This window comes from Acanthochromis polyacanthus, chromosome 4 (assembly GCF_021347895.1).
Source record: "Acanthochromis polyacanthus isolate Apoly-LR-REF ecotype Palm Island chromosome 4, KAUST_Apoly_ChrSc, whole genome shotgun sequence".
Taxonomy (NCBI): Eukaryota; Metazoa; Chordata; class Actinopteri; family Pomacentridae; genus Acanthochromis; species Acanthochromis polyacanthus.
Window position 1 is genome coordinate 4814579 of NC_067116.1, and position 17655 is coordinate 4832233.

Genomic DNA, 17655 nt, shown 5'->3' on the forward strand with positions numbered 1-17655 from the left:
CTCAGAACGTGTGAGCAGGTTTTAGCGGCGACTCGAGGTCTGAGGTTAAAAAGACGAGTCAAGTCTTTGAGTTTTCTCAAGTCGGTTATGTTTTATTAGAGAACAAACTGGACAGCTGTATGATGATGATGATGAAGGCTCAGTTTTCTTCACGTCTGTGTTTCCGTCAGTGTGGCTGCTGCCGTCGGCCATCTTGGTTGCGTGGTCACCATGGCGACGGCGGACATGAAGCAGTTTACAGCTGAAGCCAGGTCTCTGAACAACATGGCCGCCCTGAGAGCAGAAGACAGGATGAGCTCTACTGGACGTTCTCTGGACGTTCTACCTGCAGCCTTCATGTTCTGGGTTACTGCAGCTGCTCAGCCCCGACCTGGAGGACATTTTACATCCAATAATCCTCGTAGAAAACACTGAAACATGCAGTGGTTGTTTAAATGTTCTTGTCTGGGACTAAATCTGAAAAAAAAAAAAACTTAAAGAAAAGATTGTTTGAAAATATTGAAAATACCAAATAAGTCTTGAGTTCCCCTATAGTGTCGTTTTTCTCTTGTCCCACCCCCTGATGACCAAACTGGATCTCTAATCTTGTTATACATTGTGTTGTGTAATGGCAATGAAGAATATTCTATTCTAATAAAACAGTTCAAATCTAATTTATATCTCTTTCATTTGGTTTTATTTTCTTCATTGATGTCTCTTGTAATTGTGAGAACATTTTTATTCAACGTATTTTAAATAATAGTTTACTAGAGATGGAACGTGTCCCACAACATGTTAGCATAACCTGTTGGTGATATTTTTGTCATTTTCTGTCTCGTTTTTGTCATTTTTTGTCTTGTTTTGTTATTTTGGAACTAGATTTTGTTGTTTGGAGTCTTTTTGTTGTCGTTTAGTGTTTGTTTTTGTTGTTTTGTGCCTTGTTTTTTCATTTTTTGTCTAGTTTTTGTCGTTTAGTGTCTCGTCGTTTTTTCTTCTTTTAATTTTTTGTCTTGTTTTTGCCATTTTGTGTTTCATTTCTGTCATTTTGTGTATCATTCTTGTCGTTGTGTGTCTTGTTTCTGTCATTTTGTGTCTTGCTTTTTTCATTTTCTGTCCCGTTTTTGTCGATTTCTGTTCCGTTTTTGTCACTTTGTGTATTTCTTTTCTTTTTGTGAAGCTGATGAACTCGTAACACAAACTGAGTTCATTAGTTGTGTTCCTTCAGTTACTGAGATTCAGGAACTCTGAGATCCCACAATGCTCTCTGCTTTAACATGAACTGTAGTCTGAGTGACGCCTCCTCTGGTCTGTACAGGATTAAACAGGAAGGGGCTCCACCTGGTGGAACAACCAGGAACTGCAGCTGATCTACATTTACTGACATCATGGAGAGAACGCAGGTTTCAGACACCTGTTGGAGCCTCAGTACATCCTACCCCCTAATACTACATTTACTTTCTAACAGTACATTAGAGGGTACATTTTTTATTTCTTACTTTTTCAAGAAAATTTTAATCGTTTGAAGACATTTTAAAGTCATTTTGGACACTTTTTAGTCATTTTTTAACCCTTCTCAGCTATCGTAGACCATTAACTCATTTTGGATAGATTTTGAACAGTTCAGGAGGATTTTTTGAGCACGTTCTGGACTGAACTGAGTAATTTCTAGCCATTTTGCACATGTTCACATTTAAAGAACATGACAATTTGAGTCATTCTGGACGTTTTTTTTTTTATTGTTTTAGTCATTTTTGGAACCCTTCTAAGCCGTCCTAGATGTTTAACTCCTTCTGGACAGATTGAGAACAGCAAAGAGGATTTTTTGGGCAAACTTCCAATAATTTTGGACAAATTTGGAGATTTGTCAAACATTTCTGTATCATTGCCAGATAACGGCATAGCGTCACTGTAATCATGACAACAAGTGAACACTACTGAGGACTTATCCATCAGAATGAAAACCAGGACTGAGTAGCCTTGGAGGAGTTCTGCGCTCTCTGTGCTTTTCTTGTTTTTATTTGTGTCGGTTTGTCCATTTGAGGGCGGACATGTCGCATTATTAACAGTCTGAGCTGCTCTGAGGACTCTGTGTGATGCGTTTGCGTTTTGTTTCATACAAAATGATTTTTGGCTAAAAGTGTCGTCTTCACAGCGAACAAACGTCCAATCAGACACTGCTTCATTTGGATTCACTGATTTTTATTTACTCATAATTCTGTTCACACTTTGTTAAACTTCCTGCTGTCGGCATTTACAGACTTTTATAAAGGTTAGTTTACTTCAGGGTTAGTAATCGATGTGAGGATTCGTTACCAATTCAGAACTCGTTTGAATTCTTCTCATCAGCAGAAACACAGCAAACCATCTGGAGGAGCAGAAACTCTGCTTTAACGGAGCAAACATGAGCTCCGATGTGGACGAGAACATGTTCCTTCTACATCTGAGACCCGCTATCTGACTGCAGGTCCATCCTCAGTAAGACACTCTTCATAAATGCTTTGACTAACGTTTCATGAGGTACTTATTCCACATATCGATGCTCAATTGTGTCAGCAAAAGAAAACTTTGGGAAAAAGGTCACATGATTTAAAAAGTTGCATCAGGTTTAAAAAAAATAATTCAGGTAAAATGTAAAAAATGAACGTCAAAACGATGAGATTAGAAAGTCTGACTTTTTTGGGGCATATTTCTAAAAAAGTTCAAATAAATAAATTACAAATTCAAATAAAGTTTCTGATGCCAACACGTTTTTACAAATCTTCTGTTCCAGGTTCTGAAGTTGGAGCCTTTTTGTTATCAGAACTGGAAGCAGCTGATGGAGGGAAGAGGATGAAGATGATGAAGACGATGAAGAGGATGAAGACGATGAAGAGGATGATGACGATGATGATGTTGAAGACGATGAAGAGGATGAAGATGATGAAGACGATGAAGAGGATGAAGAGGATGAAGATGATGAAGAGGATGAAGAGGATGAAGACGATGAAGAGGATGAAGATGATGATGACGATGATGATGATGATGATGGTACCATTCAGGTTCTTCACTGCAGGAACTTCTAGGGCGATGGGAACCTTTATTCTGACCTCGTGAAAACCTTCCTACAGAACCTTTTTGAGGAGATAAAGTGGTGCTAAATAAGGATTATTTCTAGTTCCACAAAGAATGTTTTAGCAAGAACGTCTTCAAACTGTTCTTTAAAGATCTTTGACATCATCCCTGAAAAACTTCAGCAAAAATGGGTTCCTTAAGAAACCATTTTCCAGACCTGGTTCTACTGTGATAACAGAACATGAGCATTGTTGAAGTAATTTTTAAGACGAATAGTCAAATTTAAACATTTGCCTTCTCTTAGAACAAATTTTACATTTTTTGGGTTCTTTGTCAGACAGAATAACGTGTTCTAAGATGTCAGTCTGTGATTTGTGAAACTGTGATACACATTTCTGATGTTTTATCGAGAAAGTGATTCATCCAGAATATAATAATCTGATTTCATGTTGTTATCTGTTAGAACCAAAGAACTTCAATAAACAAAAAGAACCTTTAAAGAACCACATGAAGTAGGTGAAGAACCGTCTAACCATTTCAGACCAACAATTTCTTTACAGAGAACTCAGCTTCTTCTGGTTCTGACCCGGTCACGTTATGCCGGTCAGCTCTAAAGAAGAACCTGATCACCAGCAGATGGAGAACGTACAAAAAAAGACAACCGAACAGTTTCCTGCAGTGGAAAGACGTCTGTAGTAACGGTGGTCATACGTCACTGCAGCGTCTTCCAGAACAAGAACCAGAACCTCTGGTGCAGCTGTAAACACCTGGACAGCTGATCGGACTGAATACGTTCTCCTGTCAGTCGTCTCAGTGATGTTTACGTCCCGACGGTTCAGATGGAGTGAAAATGATTTTGGATGAAACCTGTGAAGCTGCGGTGATGATGGGATGAAGGTTCAAACACATCGTTTTCTCACGCTGAGCACTGAGTCAACCCGTCTGGAAGGTCACTTTATTTTCTGTTTTATAAAAACCAAACTGGCAGAAAGACCTGCGACAGAAACGGCAGCAGAAGACGAACAAATAAATACAACTGAGAAACAAAGACAGACAGAGAGGTTACAGCGTCACGACCGCAGAGCTGATGCTAATACTGATGCTAATGCTAATACTGATGCTAATGCTAGTGCTAATGTAAATGCTGATGCTAAAGCTAATATTGATGGTAATGTTGTTGAGTCGCGCAGCTGGAAACAGGAGGAGTAAAAAAGTAAACGGACTTCAAGAAAATAGAAAAAGTAAAAGTTTTATAAAACTGATGAGCATGAGGAGACAGGAAGTGATGTCATGTGGTTAGAGGTGGGGTGGGCGGGGTTTAGTCCTGGAGTTTATTGTTACTGTGTTAGCTTAGCTAGCGGCGCCGCTGTCAGGTCACATGATGCTGCAGCACTTACACGGCTGCTTCTCCTTCTTCACGGCCGCTGCTCCTCCCCCCGTCTCCGCCGCCGTCTCCCCGTTGCTCGCTGTCGCCTCCGGAGGTTTAAGAGAGGTGGGCGGAGCAGCGGGAGGGGCTTTGGTGGTGGGCGGAGCTTTGGTAGTGGGAGGAGTTTGGGCGATAGGAGGAGTCACGCCCGCCTCTTCTTCCTCCCGTCCCGGTGACGTCTTGCCGTTGGCGTCGTCAATGAGCACCAGCTCCGCCTTAACGGTTCCCTGGAGCCCCAGAACCTTCTTGGTCTCGTCCTCGTCCTCCACGCTCTGGTAGCCCATGAACACCATGGTTACCGGGTTCTCGGCGCTGGCCTCGGCCACGCTCGGCTCGCCTCCCGGTTTGGCCTCCAGCCCGGTGATCTCGGCCGTTACACGAGGTTGTGACAGCGGTTGCAGTTCGGGGCTCGGCTGCTGCTGGACCTCAGCTGTTGGCAGGGAGGTTGCCGTGGTGACAGTCGGTGACATCATGGACGCCTCGTCAGCTTTGTGGATGAGCTCTTCAACCTCTGAGGAGCTGAGCAGGTGGACGTCTTCGCCATTCATCTCGTGGACCACTGACAGACAGAAAAAGGCAGGAACACGATCAGATCCGGTCACATGACTGAGCTCAAGCTGAAGGACCAATAGAAACAGGCCACACTGAGTGATGTCACAGCATCCTGAGTACACCTGTACATCACTGTGACTATTTCAACATTTAATAAATGAGTTTACATCTGCAGCAACATTCAGACTTTATGGTCCTTTGTGTCGCTTTGAATCTCAGAAATCTAAAAAGGATGATTGAGATCCATTAAATCAGAGGCGTCAAAGTTATCTTAGTTCAGGTTCCACACCAAAAACAAAAAAACCCCTGCGTTAAACTGGCTGGAAATAAACTGGATCTGAAACTGGTCAGAAAAGTTCTATCGAAGAAATGAGGATCTTTACGTTGTGGATCAGTGGTGAGATCTTCTTCAGTGTAAACAGTAAAATCAACCAAACAGGAGTTCTGTGGCTCCTGCTGCTGAGAACATGCAGAACTAACAGAGAACCTGAATAGAACCTCGGGGCTCCACATGAACCAGTGGCTGGTTTTGGTTGTTGTCACCTTTCTGCTCGTCTTCGTAAACTTTGACGCCCTGAAGAGACAAATCGATGGGAAGTCGAGTCTGACTGGACAGAACCCTCGTTTCCCCCGTTAGCTTGTCGCGTTCCACCGTGATCTCCAGTGAGTACATGGCTGTTAGAAGAACACGGGTCAACGGACATGCAACAGACACGCAACACACACATAACAGGTCAACACAACAGACACACATCAGACACGCAACAGACACATAACAGGTCAATGCAACAGACACACATCAGACGCGCAACAGACACACAACAGATCAGTGTAACAGACACAACAGGTCAACGCAACAGACACGCAACAGACACACATCAGACACGCAACAGGTCAACGCAACAGACGCACAACAGACACATAACAGGTCAATGCAACAGACACATAACAGGTCAACGCAACAGACACGCAACAGACACGTAACAGGTCAACGCAACAGACACATAACAGACACGCAACAGACACACAACAGATCAGCGTAACAGACACAACGGACACATAACAGGTCAACGCAACAGACACAACAGGTCAACGCAACAGACACGCAACAGACACACATCAGACATGCAACAGACACATAACAGGTCAACGCAACAGACACGCAACAGACACATCAGACACGCAACAGGTCAACGCAACAGACACACAACAGGTCAACGCAACAGACACACAACAGAGACGCAACAGATCAGCGTAACAGACTCAACAGACACATAACAGGTCAACGCAACAGACACGCAACAGACACGTAACAGGTCAACACAACAGACACGCAACAGACACATAACAGGTCAATGCAACAGACACATAACAGGTCAACGCAACAGACACGCAACAGACACGTAACAGGTCAACGCAACAGACACATAACAGACACGCAACAGACACACAACAGATCAGCGTAACAGACACAACGGACACATAACAGGTCAACGCAACAGACACAACAGGTCAACGCAACAGACACGCAACAGACACACATCAGACATGCAACAGACACATAACAGGTCAACGCAACAGACACGCAACAGACACATCAGACACGCAACAGGTCAACGCAACAGACACACAACAGGTCAACGCAACAGACACACAACAGAGACGCAACAGATCAGCGTAACAGACTCAACAGACACATAACAGGTCAACGCAACAGACACGCAACAGACACGTAACAGGTCAACACAACAGACACGCAACAGACACATAACAGACACATAACAGGTCAACGCAACAGACACATAACAGGTCAACGCAACAGACATAGAAACTGCTGAGCCTTAAACTGAGGATGGAGGCAACAAGAAACATAAAAAATAAAAGAAGTGAAGCTGAAAGACTCTCAGACAGACAGACAGATACAGACAGACAGACAGACAGACACAGACAGACAGGTGTTAGAGACAGACAGGCGGTATAATTAATGTTCTACCTGCTCAATAGGTGCTGAACTCTGACAGCATTAACGGGTTTCCGAGTTAAAATCATGAGTTTGACTCTTTAGTTGTCGCTCTGAATGTTCTGGTGGGTCAGTGGTTCTACTCCCATCAGGTTCTGGAATAAAGTTCTCCATCAGCAGCCTCCATGATTAATCCATTGTTAGGAACAGACTACCTGTGAACACCCCCACATTTGATGGACTGAAATGCTACCTGGAGCTGAACATTAACTGTCCCTGAACACATCACTGCTGCTCTTCAACCAGTAAACATCAGTAGATGTTCTAGATGTTCTTCTAAATGAACCCAAAGCATCAGAACCAGCTGGTATCAGCAGCATATCAAACCACTGGAACCTGGTCAGTTTCTACTCAAGGATTTAGGAAAATATTTCAGCTGGTGATCCAGAACCAGAACTACTGAGGAACAAAACACAGAGCAGTTAGCAGCTGTTTGATGATCCAGATGTTGGTGATGTAACAGTGGTTCTACAACCAGACAACCACCAACCAAACAAACCTTCATCCACCTTCACCTACCTCCAACTACCTCCACCTGCCATCTGACAACTTCCTGTGATTTGATCGGTGCTGATGGTCCCTAAAACCTGTCTTTACCAAACATGGAGTTCACATGTTGTACACATGTTGCAAACGTGTAGTAAACCGACTGTATGGACTCAGGTGCGTTTGTTTTCTCCGTCACGTCTGATTGGTCTGTTGACACTCACCTCTCTTCATCTCCTCCGTCGAGTTTCTCGCTTTGTTCATTCGAGGACTTTTGTGAACTTTGACCTCTGCAAGGTCTCATGGGAAAAAAGGAGGCGGAGACAGAGTAAAGGCATCTAAGACATGTAATCTGACTACTGTATCCTGATTACAATAATCAGATTACTCTAACCAGACTGCAATAGTGTAAAGAATACTAAAGTATATTACAGTACAGTGTTGGGTAGAGTTATCTAAACTGAGTAATCTGATTACTACAGTCTGACTAGTGTAATCTAATGAGAAATACTGTCATTTGATTACAGTGATCTCACCGGTGTGTCACTAATATAACCCAGTTCTTGTAATCTGGTAACATTTAGAACAGCAGAGGGGAGTCTCACCTTGAGTCACCTGAACAGGTGGTGCTGCTCGGTCCTGCTGATGGATGCTGTGACCTTTGACCTCCACAGCTGGTTTACCTGAACTCACCTACAGGCACAAACAGGAAGTTTATCTCTACAATAAAGGTTTCTGTTGATAAACAGCAAACAGAAATCTGAAACTACCTCCAAAATAAAACAGCTGCAAAATCAGATTAATGTAATCCGATTACTGTGTGTGTGTGTGTGTGTGTGTGTGTGTGTGTGTGTGTGTGTGTGTGTGTGTGTGTGTGTGTGTGTGTGTACTCACACTAGTGTGTGTTACGGTCTCACACACAACTCCAGTCTCCAAACTGACCAGTTCCTGCTCCAACCTCAAAAACAAACACAAACAAAGACATACAGTAAAATATTTATTTGTTACACACAAATCAGAACCAGTGTTTTAAGCATTAAATCAGCCATTTGGTCCCGTTGGTCTGCAGGTTCTGGTCCACTCAGAGAATCCGTCCTCTAAAGCTGCCGTCTACAACCTGGTTTCAAGAAAGACCATTTTCTACGGACTGTTCATCGTGTACATAACAAATAATAACTATTATTTTTTACTTTAAAAAGTGTCCTAAGCAAATAAAGTTACTTTTAAATTGCCAAATGTGTTTATTTTGTCTTCTGTCTCAGCCGCTCCCTCTATTCAAAGAATCTCTCCAGAGACGTTGGTTTTTATTCATTCTGGCAGATGTTAGGTTGATGAGTGCAGGAAACAAGTACAGACGGAAGTGACAAAAGATGAGCTAGTCATTTTTCAAAATAAAACACCCTGCAGACTCCGCCAGAAATGAAATCAAACTTTTTTTTTTATTCTTTCTGTGAGGCCCGCTGGTTGACGAGTGCTGTCCTAAAGTTTCCTTAAAGCTGCATTCTCTGAGACAACCAGCAGGGGGCAACTCTATTCAGCTTACTTTAAAATAAACCAGATTAAATTACATAAAACACTTCATTTCAGATTCATTAACATTAAATTAGATATAACCAGATTAATTCAGAATAAATCTGACTAAATCTGCTAAACCAGATCAAACCAGATTCCGTCAGACCTGTTAATGGTCTCCTCCAGGCTCCTGGTCTTGGCCTCGTCATGCTCCAGTTGTCTCTTGACTTCTTCATGTTCTGGTCCAGCAGGAGGCGCTCCATCCAGCAGCCAGCGCTCCCTCAGAGCCTTCGACTAAACACAGCCGTTCATTGAATAAATAAATAATTAATGCGAAGACATAAGAACCAACTGTTTCAGAGAGTTGTCTGACCACAAGGGGGCAGCAGAACAAACTGTAAACACTAAATTATCATCACATGTTGGTCAATGGAGGAAATTTCATTTCATATTCTGCATAGACTTCCACATCCAGCCACTACACCATCCTCTCACTGACATTAATTACTTGTGGGATTCCTCAGGGTTCTGGTGTTGGTCCTCCATAGTTTTGTTGCGTGCAGATGTTTTTTAGGAGATGAAATGTGGAGTGCTCAAACATAATGGTGTATACTAAAAGGTTTATAGTTTTTAAAGTATATTAGAAATATAACACAGTCCCTCCAGGAATTTGCGATGTCGCAATCGCAACAATGCAACAATGCAAATTCAACCAATCTCCGTGAATTCTGGCCGACCTTGCAATTTTGTCCAATCACCGCAACTCTTCTGAAATTTTGTCCTGCCTCCTGTGAGATCCACCAATCATCGCAGTCCCCAGCGCAAACCTAATGCACGTACGTCACCTAATTGACTTCCTTGTTTCTGGTCTGAAGATGCAGACATGTCCCATTCTAATGTCTCTCATTTACCAACAAAAATCACTGCTAAAGAACATGAAAAAGAATTCCCTGATGTTCTTCACCAAAGCGGAGCTAAACTGTTTTACACCCGTGCAATATTGTGGAGGAATACAAACGGAAATCATCGACTGACAAACACTTTTCTATCGCCAAACATATCAGGAGAACATAGTTGGATTAGGTTCATTTTGTCGTTCATTACTGTACGATAGCGTTGCTTATTTAGAGCAACAATTCAGACAGATCTGTCAAACCGGCCACATGGTAAAAAGGACACGTCACCAAACGTCAGATGACGCTCTGAGGAAGACAGCAGAAGCTGTCCAAACATGTCAGCAAAGGTGATACAACTTTTGTTTACTAAATTGTCGGTTTAAATAAGCAACGCTATCGTATATCAGGAGAACACCTGAAAGGAGCGGACCACGGACCAGACAAATCACCGTGATGGAAACTGTTGATCCAGATCTGTTGGAGCTCTGAATGAATGAAGGGAAGTTAGATTTATTAATTGATGTGAGCGTGTGTGATTGAATATGTGTCATTCAATAGTAAATGATCATTTTGTGCCTTAAATCTACCAACCACTTCATGTTAAACCAGTATCTGGTTACTGCTAATGTCCCACCATGGTGTGCCAGCTTGTGTAAATGGGTGGGAGCGTTAAAGAATTAGTTTAGGAATAAATATTGTCAATTAAAATGTTGAAACATGTTCTAAAGGCTGAAAAAATGCAACTTTTTAGCAAATGTCACTGTCAATTTCATTGCAACAAATACGCATAAGACATTGCAATTTTTTGAAAAGTTGCCACAAATTCAGACATTTTAGGCTACAACTATCTGGAAAAAAGCCCACGAAATCCTGGAGGAAGTCTGAACATGTCTGGGCATGTTCTCTGTAAAACATGACCTAATGTAGAGTCTGTAGAGTGTGACCTAGAGGTGAAATATGATAACCTGACGTCATGATCCGACCAATAGATTTAGATAAGCATGATGGTGTCAAAACTGTCTCCAATAATATGCCCTCTAGGCATGAAAAAATGACCAACTCTCACAGCATAAAGGACAATGCACAGCTCAGTATCTCTGTTTTTTTTTAAAATTGTGATATCACTAAGAACTGCCTGAGGACTTCCTGTCGACAATAAATCCTGCTGCCCTCGAATGCTGACTTCTCCTGTTTAATTTTTTGAAGATCTTAAACATTTGAACACGGACAAGTCTTAGACTCTGGCCCATGATTTGGGACTTTCCACATCAGGTGGTTCAGGGGACGGACAAGACAATCAACAGTTTAATAAAATCTGTTCTCTGTTGCATAAAGAAGTGGTTGATGGTGCCTGGGCTCAACGTTAGCTCAAAAGGTTGAGACAATGACTCGTAAACGAGGGCTACAGTCCCCAACGCAGCAGTCATGGGCTCCAGTCTGACCTAGGCCATTTACTTCAGGTCTTACCTCCACTCTTCTACCCACAATTCCTGTCTCTGTCCTCTGTAATAAAGGCCAAAAAATAAAGAAGCTGTGTGAGTCTCTTTCAGGTGGGCATTTTCAGAGATGTTGTCCTATCAGAGCAGCTTTAAACCAGCAGCTGAGGGTTATTTAAAGCAGAGAGACTGAAACAGCTGATCTCAGAGCTGCTGCAGATATTTTTACTCTGCAGCTGTTCAGCCTCATGAAGCTGCGACTCGCTTCACCTCTGGATCGACACAATGAGTGAAAACAACAAGCGACCGTCTGTCTGGTGGTTTTAACCCTCATGTCGTCCTGCGGGTCAAACTGACCCGTTTTAAAGTTTGAAAATGTGGAAAAAAATACATTTCCACAGTGAAACTTCTGATGTCCACATTTTCAACATTTCTGGGAAATTTTTGAACATTTTTTGGTGAAAAGAAAAAGAAAGGGGAAAAAAAGGATTCTTTAAGAACATTCAGGAACAAAATCAACCAAAATCCAAAATTTGCTGGATTTTGGTAGATTTTTTTTTCTGAATATTTTTAAAGAAAATATCAGAAGTTTTACTGATATATATAGAATCACTTTAGATATTTTTAGGAGTTTTTTGGAGGATTTTGACTCATTTCTTGCCAAATTAATTTTTTTTAAAATATATATATATAACTTTTAAGGGAAACTTTAAAGGAACAAATAGAATTTTCTTCCTGAAGGTTTTGCAAGTTTCCAGAAATTTGAGGAATTTTTTTGGCTGAACTTTTGAATTTTTTTCCTGACAAAGAAACAATTTTTTTGGTGCCCGTAAATGAAGACAATAGGAGGATTAATGCCGTTGTTGTAGATGTTTTACTGCAGCTAACAAGTATTTCAACCATCAGTTATTTACTGATTAAATCCATCAGCTGTTTGATCAATAAACTGTCAGAAAATGTTAAGGTGTTCATGTGAACCTTATTTCTGCTACAACCTGCAGAAACACATATTCCGCTCAGACTGCTCACTGCTGCAGCTTCTTCAATGAAGCTTTCAAATTATCAAGAAGTTTGCAAAACTAATTAAAACCTCAGACCTTCCACCTCAAATGTGTTTTTTCTGGAACCATGAGTCACATTTTAGTAGGTCTGAGAAAACTGTGCGTTTAAAGTCATTTTTATGCAGATGATTAACGTGTGTTTTCCAGAGATTCGTAATGAAGGATTTAAAGCAGCTGATGAACATGACAGAAGCTGAGAGGATCACCTTCAGGTGCTGCAGAGCTCTCCGGTCGTCCTCCAGCTGACGCTTCTTGTTCTCCACCTCTGTCTGCCATTTCCTCCTCTCCTGAGGCATGATGGGAAATGCAGTCAGACATTTATTCTGTCACCAGTAGACACGACTTTCACTTCACATTCTACCAATTTCATAATTCAGCTTTAAGATTGAGCAAGAACTGACTGTTAATTGATCATTTCCTGTTTTACTGAGCTCCATCATCTCAGGTTTCTGGAATCAGCTTCTGTAAACCGTGAAAACTACTTCAAACTTCTTAAGTTTTCATTTATAAAGAAGAAAAATTATTTTCACAGCAGAAACAAAGAAAATCATTTGATCATCTGGGATAGAAAACTGATCTTCTCCCCGTCTCAGTTCTCTTCAGACTGCGTCAGGTTGTCCTCCAGGACTTCATTTACCCTCTACCTTTACCAGGAACATCATCATGCTGCTACCATCATCTAGTCTGATGGACATAAAGCTCCATCCTGGTCTCCTCAGACCAAAGAAGCTTCCTCCAGGTGTCTTCAGAGTCTCCACGTCTTCTGGTGAACTCTAGTCCAGATTTAATTGGAGTCTTTCTCTTTGTCTCCATAGAGCTTTGACTGGTGAAGAAGGAGGAGGACTCATACTTGTCTTGGTGGCCTCCCTCTCCAGTCTGTTCCTTTAAGGCCACCACACTAAGGTGACCACATCAGAACTTATCCTCCAGGTGGAACCAATAACTGGATGGTGGATGCAGCTGAGATGACGACTGAGACGATGACATGGACCAATCACAGCAGCTCTTACAGTGAGGTGGAGTTTTCAGGTATCTGCTGCACCTCTCATATGCATGACATCATTCATCACATGTGGATATTTACATATTTACATACGTGTGATGCTGCCTTCACTGACTGCAGGTAAACTGGACTCACCGCGATGAGCTGCAGCCGATCCTGCTGACAGACGACTTCATTGATCCTGACAGACAGACAGACAGACAGACAGACAGACAGACAGACAGATACAGACAGACAGACAGACAGACAGACAGATACAGACAGACAGACAGACAGACAGAAGTACAGGCAGACAGACAGACAGACAGACACAGATACAGACATACAGACAGACATACAGACAGAAGTACAGGCAGACAGACAGATACAGACATACAGACAGATACAGACAGACAGACAGACAGACAGACAGAAGTACAGGCAGACAGACAGATACAGACATACAGACAGATACAGACAGACAGACAGACAGACAGACAGACAGACAGATACAGACAGACAGACAGAAGTACAGACAGACAGACAGACAGACAGACAGACACACACAGACAGACAGATACAGACATACAGACAGACATACAGACAGATACAAACAGACAGACAGACAGAAGTACAGGCAGACAGACAGATACAGACATACAGACAGATACAGACAGACAGACAGACAGAAGTACAGGCAGACAGACAGACAGACAGACACACACAGACAGACAGATACAGACATACAGACAGGCGTACAGACAGATAGATAGACAGACAGACAGATAGATGTTTTTTTTTTAATTTAGGTTTTAGACAGTGATCTTATTCAGTCATTTCCAAACAGATAAAAACATTTGCTGAGTCAACAATTAGTAGTTTTCAGTGAAGAAAAACATTTAGCAGATTTTAGTTTTTGTGTTAAACAACAATAAACATTTCGTAGTTTTATTGTTTCACCCGAGTCAGCTGGGATAGGCTCCAGCAGCCCCCATGACCCTACTGAGGATAAAGCGGTGTATAGATGATGGATAGAATAGTTTTATTGTTATTATACTTCTGTTCTATAAACCAACACAGTCAAGAATGATGTCATCAGAACAGATTAACACGGATCAGAACCAGAACCTGAGTCTCAAACATCACACATTTCCCATGATGCACCTGGACAGGCTCCTTCAAACAGCCTCATCTGTGGTCAACCCAAGAGTCATTCACTGTCTCTGAGAGTTCTGGACCAGAATCTGTTGAACCTGGACTCTGCTGGTTCTGGGCTCTGCTGGTTCTGGACTCTGCTGGTTCTGGACTCTGCTGGTTCTGAGATATTTGTTTGTGAGCATTTCAGAAATGCAGCTGATCTGCAGCCTGATTATCACGTGACTGTTAGCCGCTAGCCGCTAGTTCAATGCTCCTTCTTGTTTAACAGAGTCCAGTCCAGTCTGGGTCACCTGGTTCTGTCTGGATCAGCTGGTTCTGCTTGTCTCTTTGCAGGATACCAGAGTCTGAGCTGTTTTAGTTTCTGTTTCTGTTTTCAGTTGCTGGTCGGCCTTCATCTGCTTTGGTACCAGAACCTTCACCTCCAGAACCCCCAGTGGGTTCTGAACAGAGCAGCAGTGACTCCCAGTCAGAGCAACAATGGAACGTCCAGAACCCTCCTCAGTGAGTCGCTCAGTAGTCAGACTGACAGTGACTGGTTCTACTGGTGACCAGTTAAAATTCACCATAGTGATGGAGAGCAAATGGATGAAACCCGACTGAACAGAACCCTGATCTGAAACCAGAGAACCTTTGAAGAACATCATGGACCATCAGAGTCCAACAGCTGGTCACTAAATATGATGGTTCTGTTGGACCTGAGGTGAGCCCTAACCACACGGTTCCCTCAGTACTGATGTAAAGTTCAGGCCAAAGCTCAGACGCTACCGAAACAGAACAAGTGAAATAGAACATGTATGTCCACAAACTCATGATCAGAACTGTGTCTCAGATTGAGAACAGCAGCTGCTCAAGTTCACATAGTAAATATGTGTGTTGTGAAGTAAACCTGTTGTATTTTGTATAAGTTGCGTGTTAAACATGTTGTGTTTAATGTGTTGTCTGTTGAACATGCTAAGTGTTACATGCTAAACGTGTTGACGTGTTGCGTGTCTCTGTGTGATGCACTGAACCAGTTAAACGGTGAATCTGTGCTGATCTCAGCAGACTTGGAGAGTTTTTGTCTCTCAGCTGAACTCAAAGATCCTGAACAAAGCAGCGTCTCCATGGAAACCAAACTCCACAACAGAGACTGTGAGGGGAACTTCTGGACCCGACAACCAGCACAGCAGCTGAAACAGGGTCTGACCGCCAGAACTGGACCAACTAGAAACCAGTTTAGACCCACACAGTCCCAGCAAAACCAGGAAACAGCTGGTTAAAAAAAAAACTACAAGAACTACAACTCCCAGCAGAAACCAGTTCCGAAGCACAATCAGCTGTTCCTGTTATTTTGTCCACACCTGACCCACATCAGCAGCTGCAGTGGAACCAGTAGAACCAGAACCTGCTGGTAGAGCAGTGGGTCATACAGACGGGATGATGGACGATGAGACGGCAGCTCTGACTCTCTGATGATTACGTTAATTTTTGATCAGTTATTGATCCATCTGAGAGCAAGCAGTTCCCGTCAGGAGAATTTTACACAGTAAACAGGAAGTTATCAGTACTGAAGAGTATAAACACTCTGTTACCAGCCCAAGTACTTCTACTTTGTAACAGAGCACTTTTACCACAGACAGCAACAGCTCAGGGTACATTTTCTCCAGGAGCTTCTGGATAGAACATCTTGTTAACGAATAACTGATTAATTCAAGCAAATTGTTTCAACATGAGCTGATTGATTAGTGATTAACTGATCAGTCTGATCACTAACAGGACGATAATCAGCAACAATCACTGAATCCAAATCTGTGCAGATTTCAGCGTCCTGAGGAAATGTTATTTTCTTTGATGAGCATCAAACAAAATGAATCAAAAATCAGATCAATCTTCATGAGCGTGTTCATAAAAAACATGAAATACACAGAACGACATACAGACAACATATGAACTTCACATGAGCATCAACATGTGAAAACATGTAAACAACACGTGAGTTCTGCTGTTTTAACAAAGAATTAAATGTTTTAATATTTTCACATCTACCCATCTTCTCTACACCTGTTCCTCCTCTGTAGGGTGTCGGGGGGCGGAGTCTGTCCCAGCTGACTGACTGTGGAGCTTCACCTGGACAGGTAACAGTCCATCAACCAGTCACTCACATTCACTGCAGACAGTTCAGAACCACCAGTTAACCTCAGCAGGTCTTTGGAGCTGGAGAACCCGGTGAGAACCCAACAGAGAAAACATAGAAACTTCTCACAGAAAGACCAGAACCAGACCCAGAACCAGAATCTTCCAGCTGGAGGTCACAGTGAGAGCCGCTGCCCACCGCTCCATGTTTTTAATAAAATAATTAGAGTTCTAATACAGTTTCTGATTCTGACACAAACTTTGAGTGAAACAGTTTTTATTTTATTTCTGTTACTGGGTCACAACATGCAGCTGATTGATCACAGATCAGAAAACCCAAACCTGATCGATAAGTAATTAGAAAGGCTCATGCAGCTTATTGATCAGGACGCGGTGTGTCTCCGCTGAGAAAAGTAGAGCGCAGAGAGTGTGTCCCTCCGCGGCCGCTGAATCCCCTTTAACCCTTTTTAAGTCTTCTCTGTCCGCCGCAGTGACTCTGCCGGCCCGGTACCAGACCCGGCTGTCCGGTAACGGCCCGGCTGTCCGGTACCGGTCCGGGTGTCCGGTCTGCGGATGCACGCGGAGGATTTGCGCAGTTGCGGCTCCTCCTGACTCAGCGCTCTGATGCCGCACAATGACGACACACCGCACCCATTCAATCACACTTTACGTCATAAACATTAAAAAAGACGCAGAAAAAACAAGAAAATAAAATAAAAGAAGCAGAAGAAGAAGAAATAAAGTGAAATAAAGTGAACTCACTCCATGACGAGCAGATCAGTCCGCAGCAGACAATCATCTGATCCACATCCAGACAGAAAACAGACCCGCCCACTGAGGAGGAGGAGGAGGAGGAGAGAGAGAGATGAGGAAGAGGAGGAGAGCGGAGGAAGAATAGGAGGAGGAGGAAGAGGTGGGAGAGGGGAGGAAAAGGAGGAGGAGGAGGAGGATCTTTCTATAATCTATAATCTATAATCATTTTAG

At 42.6% G+C, this 17655-nt stretch overlaps 1 protein-coding gene and 1 long non-coding RNA gene across 5 annotated transcripts; one reads left to right on the forward strand and one right to left on the reverse strand.

Annotated features, from left to right (window-relative positions):
• Positions 1 to 65: 65 nt before the first annotated feature.
• Positions 66 to 17574, reverse strand: palm1a (paralemmin 1a). 3 transcript variants are annotated; one of them, XM_022209084.2, is made up of 10 exons: positions 17434 to 17574; positions 13558 to 13603; positions 12626 to 12706; positions 9193 to 9320; positions 8409 to 8472; positions 8120 to 8207; positions 7739 to 7813; positions 5552 to 5683; positions 4428 to 5015; positions 66 to 273 (listed from the first exon to the last, which is right to left on the reverse strand). In XM_022209084.2, exons 1-10 carry the CDS (start codon positions 17436 to 17438, stop codon positions 236 to 238), a joined length of 1245 nt encoding a protein of 414 aa, XP_022064776.1. In that variant the 5' UTR covers positions 17439 to 17574; the 3' UTR covers positions 66 to 235. The 3 variants fall into 3 exon arrangements, with proteins under 3 accessions (XP_022064776.1, XP_022064777.1, XP_051802714.1); XM_051946754.1 differs by lacking the exon at positions 66 to 273 and having other exon boundaries at positions 2158 to 5015; XM_022209085.2 differs by lacking the exons at positions 5552 to 5683; positions 7739 to 7813.
• On the forward strand, positions 5958 to 6966 carry LOC127533559 (uncharacterized). 2 transcript variants are annotated; one of them, XR_007941302.1, is made up of 3 exons: positions 5958 to 6074; positions 6154 to 6359; positions 6794 to 6966. It is a non-coding gene; the product is annotated as an uncharacterized LOC127533559 (long non-coding RNA). The 2 variants fall into 2 exon arrangements; XR_007941301.1 differs by lacking the exon at positions 6794 to 6966 and adding an exon at positions 6566 to 6674 and having other exon boundaries at positions 5958 to 6096; positions 6154 to 6197.
• Positions 17575 to 17655: the final 81 nt, after the last annotated feature.